At 37.3% G+C, this 12,283-nt stretch overlaps 1 protein-coding gene across 1 annotated transcript in view; it reads left to right on the top strand.

The window, feature by feature from the left end:
• LOC106869255 (AP-5 complex subunit zeta-1) overlaps positions 1-12,283 on the top strand; it is a 69,929-nt gene that overhangs the window by 22,635 nt on the left and 35,011 nt on the right. The window contains exons 3-6 of the mRNA XM_014914920.2: positions 2,352-2,556; positions 4,958-5,004; positions 9,099-9,196; positions 11,868-12,035. Of these exons, the coding sequence (XP_014770406.1) occupies positions 2,352-2,556; positions 4,958-5,004; positions 9,099-9,196; positions 11,868-12,035 (518 nt within the window). The remainder of the gene's footprint in view (positions 1-2,351; positions 2,557-4,957; positions 5,005-9,098; positions 9,197-11,867; positions 12,036-12,283) is intronic.

Below are 12,283 nucleotides of genomic sequence, written 5' to 3' on the forward strand. Positions count from 1 at the left end.
ATATACGACTGGCTTCTTTCAGTTTCCGTCTACCAAATCCACTCACAAGGCTTTGGTCAGCCCAAGGCTTTGGTCAGCCCAAGGCTATAGTAGAAGACACTTGCCCAAAGTGCCACGCAGTGGGACTGAACCCAGAACCATGTGGTTTGTAAGCAAGCTACTTACCACACAGCCACTCCTATGCCTATTCATGTTCGTGTTTCCTTTTTTTAATATTACACAGTAGTTGTAAACAAGCATTACATTCATACAAACAGAGCCCTTCATTTCTAATCTTCCATGAAAATGGGTCCAAACATAGGCAAATATTACCTTGCTTGGAAACAGGTAAGTGTTAGTGATAGGAAAGGCATCTAGCTGTAGAAATTTGCCTCAACTAATTCTCTCATACAAGCATGGAAAAGTGAACGTCAAACAGTGATGACATATATAGTACATATATGATTCAACATATATGATTCTACTTAGTCACTTAAGCAGCTAGAAATAACAACCAAATATCCTTTCAGCTACACACTATTGTCTTTGAAAGATGAAGTATGTATTAGATAATGTTATTTAATGATTACAAAGTGTAGTATACTACACCTTATAACCATTAATGGTCAGTGGTCAAGTGTAGGGTGTGTTAAGGACATAACTAGCTATGTGTCTGTGTGTCTAGCATTTTGCAAATAAAATCAGAAGAGGCTGGGCAATGTCATTATGAAAGGTTGTAGAACATGGAGAATGAATGGGAAGAGGAGAGTCTGCTAAATAATGTTGACCCAACTGAGGGACCAGTTACCCGAATTGACAGTACCTTGGTACATAAAGCAATTAAGGATATTAAGACAGGGAAAGTCCTTGGCCCATCAGGAATCACCGCTGAGATATTTCAAATATCTGGTAGTGTGGGTTATGGTCTAGTCACCTGTATTGTAAATCAGGTGGTTCACAAAAGAGTCATACCCAATAACTGGTGTAGCAGCACTATAGTCAACTGCTATAAAGGTAAAGGTGATGCCTTAGATAGAAATAATTAAAGAGGTATCAAATTGTTGGATCAGGTGATGAAAGTTACAGAGAGAATCATAGTCCAACTAAGTTAGGGAGAGAGTTCCTTTCGAGTGTTGGTCCTCATGGAGACAATGACCGAGATCTCTGGCCTTATATCATATGCTTGAGAAGAAGACTCATCAAGCCAAGCAAAATCGCAGTCATGGCAGATACCAGTGTCAAGATAATGGCACCCATGCCAGTGGTACATAAAAGCACCCATTATATTCTCAGAGTGGTTGGCATTAGGAAGGGCATCCAGCCATAGAAACCATGCCAAATCAGACTGGAGTCTGGTGCAGCCTTCCAGCTTGTCAGCGGCGACGAAGAAGAAGAAGATATTTGTATTTGATATCCCAGGAAGCAAAACAGCAGCTAAAGTCCTTTCACCAGAGAAGACAACTGTTGCGTGATATAGGACACATCATCTACCAAATATGAAGCAAGTGGAATTTTTCCGCAGTGTTATAAACCCAGGATTGGTTGGTTGTCATTCTTTGCTCTTTTTCATTTTTTGTACCAGACATCATTTCATTGCATTATCATACATTTTATCTCACTTATTGAAAACCCTGATGGCCTTTTCTTCACAAGCTCTGAGATTAATGTTTGCTGAAGATGAAGCCTTTAGCTGCCTTCAAAACTTCTTTCTTCTAACCAACTGCCTTTTGATTTCCTTGGAGGAACAGGAGTTGTGCAGGCAAGATACAGAAAAGAACTGGGACGGGAAAGGAGTATACACTATGAATGGAGATGAGAAGATAAAAAAAAAAATAGCAAACAGGAGAAAAAAGTAAAGCTTTAAAATAAACAAAAGATCAAATTGTAATTCTGCAGAATTTATAGAAATATCTCTTGAATGAATTGTGTTCTAATTTTGTGGCAGTTCTTTTGTAATTCCTTATCAGCTTTGTAGCAATTTTGAAGCAGTTTTTCTATAGCAAATTGTATTGTAATTCTGAATCAATTTAGCTGCAATTTAAAGCAATATTTCTGTAGAAATTAAGGCAGAATCATTAACACACCATTAGCTGGCAGTATCATTAGCACACCAGGCAAAATGCTTAGCATTTCATCCGTCTTCACATTCTGAGTTCAAATTCCACCAAAGTCGACTTTGCCTTTCATTCTTTTAGGGTTGATAAAGTAAGTACCAGTTGAGTTCTGAGGTTGATGCAGTTGACTTAACCCCTCCCTCAAAATTGCTGGCCTTGTGCCAAAATTTGAAATCAGTATTTCTGTAAGAATTTTACTGTAATTCAGTAGCAACTCTTGAGCAATGTATGATATTGTTGTCTCTCATTATGTTCCAGTATACCTTCAAAACTATTGTCGAACCTCTTTCTATCTGCTGTGGTGGTGAAGAAGAGTAACCGGGAATGTCTGCTGTGTAAACAGATCTTTATTGAACTGCTGGCTTCAGATGAGGATGAAGATGGTAACCATATGGCTGAGATGTTCAACAACAGTGTTGATGTTTCCAGGGCCATCGACAGTTTACCTTTCTATTTGGTACAGGTGAGACCCCACTTCAACCTTCTTTGTTTTATTGTTTTATTTCTATTTTCCTCAGCTATCCTGAGAAGATTGTGTTTATTTGAGCAGCTTTTGTTGTTGTTTAGTTACAAGACAACCTTCATTGACCAAAAGTAGTGGTTCTTAATCATTATGATTTGACTAATACCTTGTGAATGAATTTGGAAGACAGAAACTGTTTAAAGTTTATTATGTATGTATGTATGTCTGCATTCATATGTCTGTGTTTGTTTGCATTTTTTGCTTCTCCAAATATTGCTGGGCTACAAGCAGTAACATTGTTATTTCTCCTGTTAACAAATCATCTTCTGAATTAATCATCCAAAGACATGTGGAATAAGAGATCCCTTACATGAAAAGCAGGTAAGGGTTAGTGACATGAATGGCATCATCATCAACATTTAACATCTGTTTTCCATGCTGGCATGATTTGGATGGCTTGACAGGAACTGGTAAAGCCAGGGATCACACCAAGTTCCACTTCCAACCACTATAATAGAGTATTGGGTACTTTTTACATGGCATCCAGCTGTAAAACAATGTTGCACTAATATATTTGTCAAACCCATGTTCTCTTGGAAAAACAGACACAGAAAGAACAGCTATAACGAATGATATACTGGAGTTCAAATACAAAAAATTACTGGTACACTTTGTATGGTTAGGGAAATAAAAAATCTGTTCTAAAGTTTAAATATTTAAGTAAAAAATAAAAAAATCTGTTGCCCACTTTGTTTTAATTAGCAAAATTATTCTTTTATTTGTTTCAGTCATTTGACTGCAGTCATGCTGGAGCACCACCTTTAGTCAAACAAATCGACCCAAGGACTTATTCTAGTACTTCTATCAGTCTCTTTTGCCAAAAACCACTAAATTACGGGGACGTAAACACACCAACATCCGTTGTCAAGCGATGGTGGGAGGACAAACACAGACACACAAATACGTACATATACATACGACTGGATTCTTCCAGTTTCTGTCTACCAAATCCACTCACAAGGCTTTGGTCAGCCCAAGGTGTCATGTGGTGGAACTGAACGCAGAACCATGTGGTTGGGAAGCACACTTCTTACCACACAGCCATTCCTGCACCTATATTGATAAATTTTAACAAGCTTGTCATTAGTATGGATTTTTTCAAGTCTCAATTATATTTCTCAAAACCTGCACCATACCTAGATATCCCTTGCTGCTCATCATTTGAGAATCACTGATCAAAAATATTCCAGCCATAACTATCTTTTAACTTTTATCTTTTATTTGTGTCAATCATTAGACTGCAGCCATGCTGGGGTTCCGCCTTGAAGAATTTTTAGTTGAACAATTCGACCCCAGTACTTTTTTTTTTATTAAGCTTCAACTTATTCTATCAATCTTTTTTGCCAAGCTGCTATGTTACAGGGACACATACCAACACTGATTGTCATGCTGTGATGGGCAACAAACACAGGCACTATCACACTCACACACATACACATGATGGGCTTCTTTCAGTTTCTGTCTACAAAATCCACTCACGGTTTTGGTTAGCCCAAGGCTATTGTAGAAGACACTTGCCCAAAGTGCTGTGCAGTGGAACTGAACCCAGAACCATGTAGCTGGAAAACAATCTTCTTGCCACACAGCCACACCTGACTACCCTATCTTTTTTGAATAGTAGGGATTATAATATTCAATGCATTCTCCTTTTTAAGTTTCTTAAAGGAGAATAGGTTGATATTTCTAGCACTGCTATGTTATCTGCCATTCTATTGTTTACTATCTTCATGAAGCCTATGTATGAAGGATTGCATTAGATATAACTCTACCATCACTCTTTCCTTCCTTTACACCCACCATTGTTCACTCTCATAACTATCCCTAATTCTCACTTCCCTTCTACCACCCTCTCATTCCACTCACCCTCAGCTATCATACTCTTTCTCCTTTTATGCTGGTTCTTCTTTGGCAGTCATTGCTCTCATTTCTGTCCACTTTCTCTGTCATGTCACCTTGAGCAAATAATCAAATCATGAAACTGTGAAGACTCTTTAAATTTACTGGAAACAAACAAACCCACACCCATCACCCTTTGTAAAATAGTTGGTGAATGACTGAAGATGGTAGGATGTGATTTTGAGGGAGATTTGGCCACTATGTCAAACAAACTGAACTAAAAAACTAGGAGGCTCTCTCATTGGCTTATGGTCAACTCATTTGTTCTCGTTGCTAGAAATAGTAACTGAATTTCCCTCAAATCACACAATATTATGTTTAAATAATATACCGGATAGTCAAAGCCGGAATGTCATTAATCACATAGATGCCATATCATGGCTGATTTCAAATCTAAACAAAAGTGAATTTCAGTGATTCAGTTAAATTCTACTCTATTTTTCAGGGACAAAAGATTGGTTGTCTAGCCAAGATGGTTTCTGAAGCTGTAAGGTAAGTTTAGATGCTTATGATTATAATATATCCTATTGCTAACAATACAGCAATACTTGAGAACAAACTATGCGACAACTAATAGGAGTGATGAGGAAGAGAGGGGGTATTGTCAAAGGAATAAATTATTTCAGATTATGAAGTTAGAATCACAGCAATGTACATGAATGTATCATCATCATCATCATCATCGTTTAACGTCCGCTTTCCATGCTAGCATGGGTTGGACGATTTGACTGAGGACTGGTGAAACCGGATGGCAACACCAGGCTCCAGTCTGATTTGGCAGAGTTTCTACAGCTGGATGCCCTTCCTAACGCCAACCACTCAGAGAGTGTAGTGGGTGCTTTTACGTGTCACCCGCACGAAAACGGCCACGCTCGAAATGGTGTCTTTTATGTGCCACCCGCACAAGCCAGTCCAGGGGCACTGGCAACGATCTCGCTCGAAAATCCTACAGGAGCCAGTCAGGCGGTACTGGCAACGGCCACGCTCAAAATGGTGCATCTCATGTGCCACCCGCACAAGAACCAGTCCAGGGGCACTGGCAACGATCTTACTTGGCTTGCCGGGTCTTCTCACGCACAGCCCATTTCCAAAGGTCTCGGTCCGTAGTCATCGCCTCGGTGAGGCCCAATGTACGAAGGTCTTGCCTCACCACCTCAGCCCAGGTCTTCCTAGGTCATCAGAATTCTGTGTCCTGGACCGTAACAAAGTAAAAACAAAAAAAAATCAAAGTTAGAATGGTGAAGGAAGGGTAGAGATATGAGGATTAATTGTGATGTGTTTTAAGGGCTATAAAACACAAAGAATAAAACAAAGCCTAAAAGTGTTTGATGTGGAGGAAGGGAATAAACACAGCATCTGCAGGTCCATGGCTACTGGAACAAATATGTTGTCAGAGTTAGGGAGAAGCCGATAGGAACAAATATATACACATGCACACATGATGTGTGTGTCTGTGCATACTGTGATAAACAGACAGACACATGCATATTGAGAGATGTGAGCATGCACCAATAATCATTTACATATGCCCATCTATCTTTGATTGTTCTCTTAAACATGAACTGCATGGTTGTGTATTTTCAGTCCTGCTAGCTAGGGGCATACACTGTTGCACAGATGTGGCAACAACAGGTGCCTCTTGTAACAGTTGTTCAGAGAGATTACCACCAACAGCAAGACATGCCTTCTTTACATTATGGAATTTTTCTTTGAGTGTATTGTCTTTTTTAGCTACAGTCAGACATAGCTTACAACACGTAATAGAGACATTAAAAATCAAACAATGCTTGGGCCACAAACTTTTTAAAGGGAAGAAAGGCTTTGTACAGAGCTAACTCCACTCTCCAAACAATGTATGCATTTGTCCCAAAATAAAAGAATTAGTCTACATCATTGGATGCAAACAATGTTGCAGGCGTTTCTGTGTGGTAAGAAGCTTCCTTTCCAACCACATGGTTCCAGGCTCAGTCCCACTGTGTGACACTTTGGGCAAGTGTCTTCTACTCAAGCCTCAGGCCAACCAAATCTTGTGGGTGGATTTGGTAGACAGAAACTGGTAAAAGTCTGTTGTATATATACATGTGTCTGTGTTTGTCCCTCCATCCCTGCTTGACAACCGGTGCTGGTGTGTTTACGTCCCCATAACTTAGCGGTTCAGAAAAAGAGATTGATAGAATAAGTACTAGACTTAAAATATGTCTTGGGGTTGATTTGGTTAACTAAAACTCGCCAAGGTTGTGCTCCAGCATGGCCGCAGTCAAATGACTGAAATAAGTAAAAGAATGTTACATCAGCATTTTCCTTCTCCAAGGGAAATGTCTAAGCAACAACGTGGGGTCTCTCACTTCCAGTTGTTGGATGGCCAATGACTCTCTTGAGTTCATCTATCCATTGACAGGTTTGGGTTTTTTTTTCCATTCTGCTGGGTGTCCACTGGAATCAAAACTTCTTACCAAGCAGGCTTCATAGGTTTTTCAGTTTAGTCTCCAACAGCTTGATCATGTGACAGGTTGCACTTGGTTGCATGTTACCAGTTGCACCAAATGCACCCTAACATTGAGCAACTTTCTCAAAGCAAGCTATCTCTGTATCACTTTGTTGTGCTTTTAGGAAAATGATTACAGCATGTCTTTTCATTTGCTGAGTCAACCTGATATCTGACATTATTTATCTGAAAAGCAAAGTAAAACAAATAAGAAAGCTAGAGCTCTTGAAAGAGGTGTCCTCAAAAACTGATGTACCCTGTATATCACCATGATCATCATTATCAACAGTTAATGTCTGTTTTCCATGCTAGCATGGGTTGGACAGCTTGACAGGAACTGGCAAGGCCAGGGACTGCACCAGGTTCCATAATCCATTTTGGCTTGCTTTCTACAGCTGGATACCTTTCCAAATGCCAGCTACTTTTTACATGTCACCAGCACCAGTGTTTTTTTATATGGCACCAGCACCCACACTAATACTTTTTATGTGGTACCTTGGTTTTCCTCTTAATAACTCAATTGTTTCTGAATGTCCAGAATTTAAGTGAGAGTTGAATTCACTTTGAAATGATGTTATAACTGTGGTTACTTTCTTGACTATAACTAATGATATGGTTATTCTGATATTGCCAAATGTGGACTAGTCCTTAAATTCCCTGGTCAGTTTAGAATTAAATATGATTAGGTTATCTAATGTAAATTGGTAAACTGTAGGATTAATAACAATGAAAAACTTGCTAGACTAACTACATTATTTTAGAATTAATTAGATTTATACCTTTCCACTAAGTGACTATTTTCATTAGCTATGTTGTGTTAAAACCTACTAGATCTGGAAATTAACAAATTTAGCAGCATTGAGTGGAAGAGTGAATTAATTCAGAATTTTTAAGAAGAGCAATAGAGACAATGTGAATGCAATATATACATATAGCAACATGCAAATTAACTGAATGACTAAGTAAACAAATATTCATGTGCATCCTCAAGGTGCATTCACCATCATCATTATCAAGATTTAACATCCGTTTTCCATGCTGGCATGGATTGGATGGTTTGACAGGAACTGGCTAAGCAGAAGACTACACCAGGCTTCACTGTCTGTTTTGGCATGGTAGTTGTAATTAAATTTTTAAAGCAAGCTATGAATGTTTGGCATTTTATTTTGAACAATTATCTATTAAGTTTTTCTTTTTATAATCTTCTGGAAAATATTATTAAAGCAAGATATCATTAAGGTGGAAGAGCATTAAGTATGTGTGTATGTATATATATATGTATGTGTGTGTGTGCATGCATGTATATATGCAAATTTTTTTATTGTTAGATATGATTACCTTTATCTAAATCTGGATACACCCACCTTCATACACATTAATTTCATTCTATTTATGGGAGGAGCCCTTGGCTTTCATTCCCCACATATTTGTTGGCTTTCTTGTTGGTAATGTTTTTTCCTATGTATATGCATAAATGTAATTCTTTTCCCAAATAAATTGCACTTCATATTCAAAGCTTTGATGAAACTATAAGGTGTTACTCAGGCACTCAACAGCTGTTTCTGCTATAAGAGTCCACTGTATCTGATAGCGGAAACAGCTGTAAGCTAATGAAGTTCATAAGATAATCATTCTTTGTTATCTCATTTTCTCATATATATATATATATATATATATATATATATATATATATATATATATATATATATATATATATATAATTTTTTTATATATTTTTTTTTGCAATTACTTTTTCTCCTTTTAGTTTTCCATTTTGATCTTCCTTCTGATGATAGAACAGCATCCAAAACATTGAGACTTCTTTTTAAGCATTAAACTGACATATTTGTCCCTCCCATGTTGTCATCTTTTTGTGCTCATTGTATTCTGCTATATATATATATATATATATATACATATATATATATATATATATGAAATATTGCTAATCTTTATTTAAAATAAGTGGAAAGAAATCAGTGTGACATTATGTTGCGATTATATGAAATGTGTCTTAGCTATATATGTTTCACACCACTAGAACTAGATCACCTTGACTTTTAATTTATATCTTGATGTTTTTGTGGATATCTGTCCTCAGGTGGCTATCTTCTGGCAATGCTGAAATCGACAAACAACGTAGAGCCTTCACGTTCATTGTGGCAGTTGTCAGTCTTCATTCTGAGATCATCAAAAGAGGTGAGATACTCTCTCTGCATGTGTCTCTTACTAAACATGAGAATAAACTGAGCTACAATATAGATCATCTGGAGAAATTATATAGCTGGACAAGCTGGTAGGTTGTCAGCATCCTGAGAAAAGGTTCATATTTCATCAACAGTGTTGCATGTTGTCATCAGTAGAGAATCTTCAACCTCACAAACCTAGTCTGTATTACTGTAAATAGATACCATAGTAGTTGTACCATTCACTGATGAATATAAATAAAGTACCATGAAAAATTGGTGCAGTTCACTTCTGTAAAAGGTACTATTTGAGATTCAGTTCACTTCTGGAAATAGGTTCCATAGAATGGTACAACTCATTATTGAAAGTAGTGACACAGACTATTCTAACTAGTGTTTTGTTAACCTTCAGTGCTAAGCTGAAATTCTTCCATGAGTATGATTTAGAAGAGTGTTGGTGACCTGTCATAGAGACCTGCTCTAGATACACTACGTGAAGTCAATTTTCATAACAGACCCATTAAAATAATTTAAGAATTGATTGAGAAAGATCAACAACTACTGTTCAAAAATGTTATGTGATTGAACCCTAACCACCAGATATTGTACTGGTACTTACAACGCCACCACTTGTTTTAATGGTACATAAAATGGTACCAGTTCTTGCATTAGTTAAAAATAGTAGCCTCCAGCAGTAAGGGTTGATAGGAATCTGTGTCTGCAGCTCTGAGTAATACTTCTGGTTTCTTGTGGAAGACTAGCAGTTGCCTATACATGGAAGTCTTCCCTCTCCATACCACCAACATTGTCCAAGGAGAAGGCCAGTTCTTTAGAGCCGATGCAGCTTGGTACAAGTGACATTCCAAGTATTGCTGTCAGAATGTCCATTACCCTAAAACAGTTTTATCAGTTCACCACCATGGGTTTTTTATCGACCTCTAAAAAGTATAAAAGACAAAGCTGACCTCATCTGGATTTGAACTCAGAACATTGAAACTTGGATCAAATATTGTGGTACATTGTATCCAATACCTTAATAACTCTTCAAATCCACTACCTCTCTACAATGCCATCAGTTATTGTATCGGGCCCTATATCATACCACAGGCAATTGTGTTAGGCTTTATATAATGTCACCAGTTATATGGTGTTTGGTCCTATATAGTGCTATCATTTATTGTGTTGAGCCCTATGCAATGCTCCCAGTTATTATTTTGGATCCTATGCAATGTTGCCTATTATTTGTGTTGGCTTTTATACAATGCTGCCAATTTCTGTGTTCCATATTACATCACTGCAAGAGTTAATAGAACCAACTTTATACATCCACCATTAACCTCTTTAGGATGTATTAGCATGTTACACCAATTCCAATGATCACTCTGCTAATTTCTTCCCTGACTCATTTTAACCATGATGTCAGACTGGCTATTTATTCCACTGTTGGATTGACTCTATGGAACATATTAGTTTCTACTGCATAATAGATCTGTGCTATACTTCAACAAGAGTTTAAACTTATGAATTGTTATTTCTGGTTCAATCCCACTACACAGTAGCTTGCTCAGACATGTGGCTTCAACTACAGCTCCAGGACTAGCAATGCCTTGTGAGTTAATTTGACAGATGGAAGTTGTAGGAAACCCACTGTGTGTGTGTGTGTGTGTGTGTGTGTGTGTGTGTGTGTGTGTGTGTGTGTGTGTGTGTGTGTGTGTGTGCATATCTGAATGTTGATATCCCATGGCTTTGCTTGAGTGAAATGGTGACAAATGTTTATATTCCTTGTTGAAATTATATTCAGTCCCTCTACACTTTTGAAAGCCTATAAGATAAAAGACAAATCCTTTAATTGAAAAACAAGTTACAGTTGGCAACAGGAAGATTTATCTAGCTGCAAAAAAAAAAACATTGCCCCAAAATATCTGTCTAACCAATGCTAGCAGGAAACAAAATCAGATATTAAATGAACAAGACCTTTTAACTCATGAGTGCAGTATCTTAGCCCATGAAACTTGGTATTATTCAGTTATTCATATTTCAAATTAGTCAAACGTAACTGAAAGTGAGAGGCAATAGTGATGGTAGGAGTTGAACTCTTGACCTTTTTGGAACAATCATCCTTCAACCACTCTGTCTGTTGAAATGAAATAGCAGCTTATCCAAGTGGATAAGGTGTTTACAATGTCAGGTGTCTTGAGATCATATGTAATTACAAGTGTTTTGTTTCTGTTGTTTGTTAGCAGGACATTTGATCCTCAGTACTTTATTAAAGTTCAGTTCACTTACATGCAGAGATTAGCTACCATATCTTCCAGGGCATTGATAGATTGTGTCCTATCCTGGGAAAGATTTAACTCTCACCTACTTAACCCTAGTGAATATAGAACTATGTGTGAGCTTTTTGAGATCCTGAAGGCACAGAAACATTTAGCCCCTTAATAATGATAACTATATATATAGTATAAAAAAAAAGAAACCAGTAATTTTCCATACAAGAAAAATTGAACATGTGATGTTTGTTTATTAATGGATATAGTCCTTTGTTAATGGTTGTTCATCACTGTTTCTGGATAATGGTCACTGTTAAATACCTTGACTACTGTTTATTTATGTTGATCATTGTTTGTTAATATATGTTAACAGATGTTGAACATTGTTTAATTGATGTTAACCTTTGTTAACAGATGACATTGGTGAAGTAAACAAGTTTATCTCAACATGGTTAATGGAGGCCAGTCGTTATCAGGCTCCAAATCCTTACACAAGGAATTTGTTCAAGAAGGAGAAAACTACATTGGTCTCTGAAATTGATGGAACTCCTAGTAAAAACTTCTTTACTGTTCTGAATGTTGGTTAGTAATTTTTTGCTTCCTTTCACAACTGGTCATTGTTTTATGACTGATGCTTGCCATGTGACTAGTGCTCATTTTGTGGAAAGCCTTTGTTGTATGTCTGATTCTTATTTTCTGACTGATATACATTCTTTCATCTCATTTGTAAATTCTCATTTGATTTTTTTTTTCTTTAACTATCTGATTCCTCATTCTTGATTACTCTCTCTCTCTCTCTCTCTCTCTCTCTCTCTCTCTCTCTCTCTCTC

Source organism: Octopus bimaculoides, chromosome 5 (assembly GCF_001194135.2).
Source record: "Octopus bimaculoides isolate UCB-OBI-ISO-001 chromosome 5, ASM119413v2, whole genome shotgun sequence".
NCBI classification, from domain to species: Eukaryota; Metazoa; Mollusca; class Cephalopoda; order Octopoda; family Octopodidae; genus Octopus; species Octopus bimaculoides.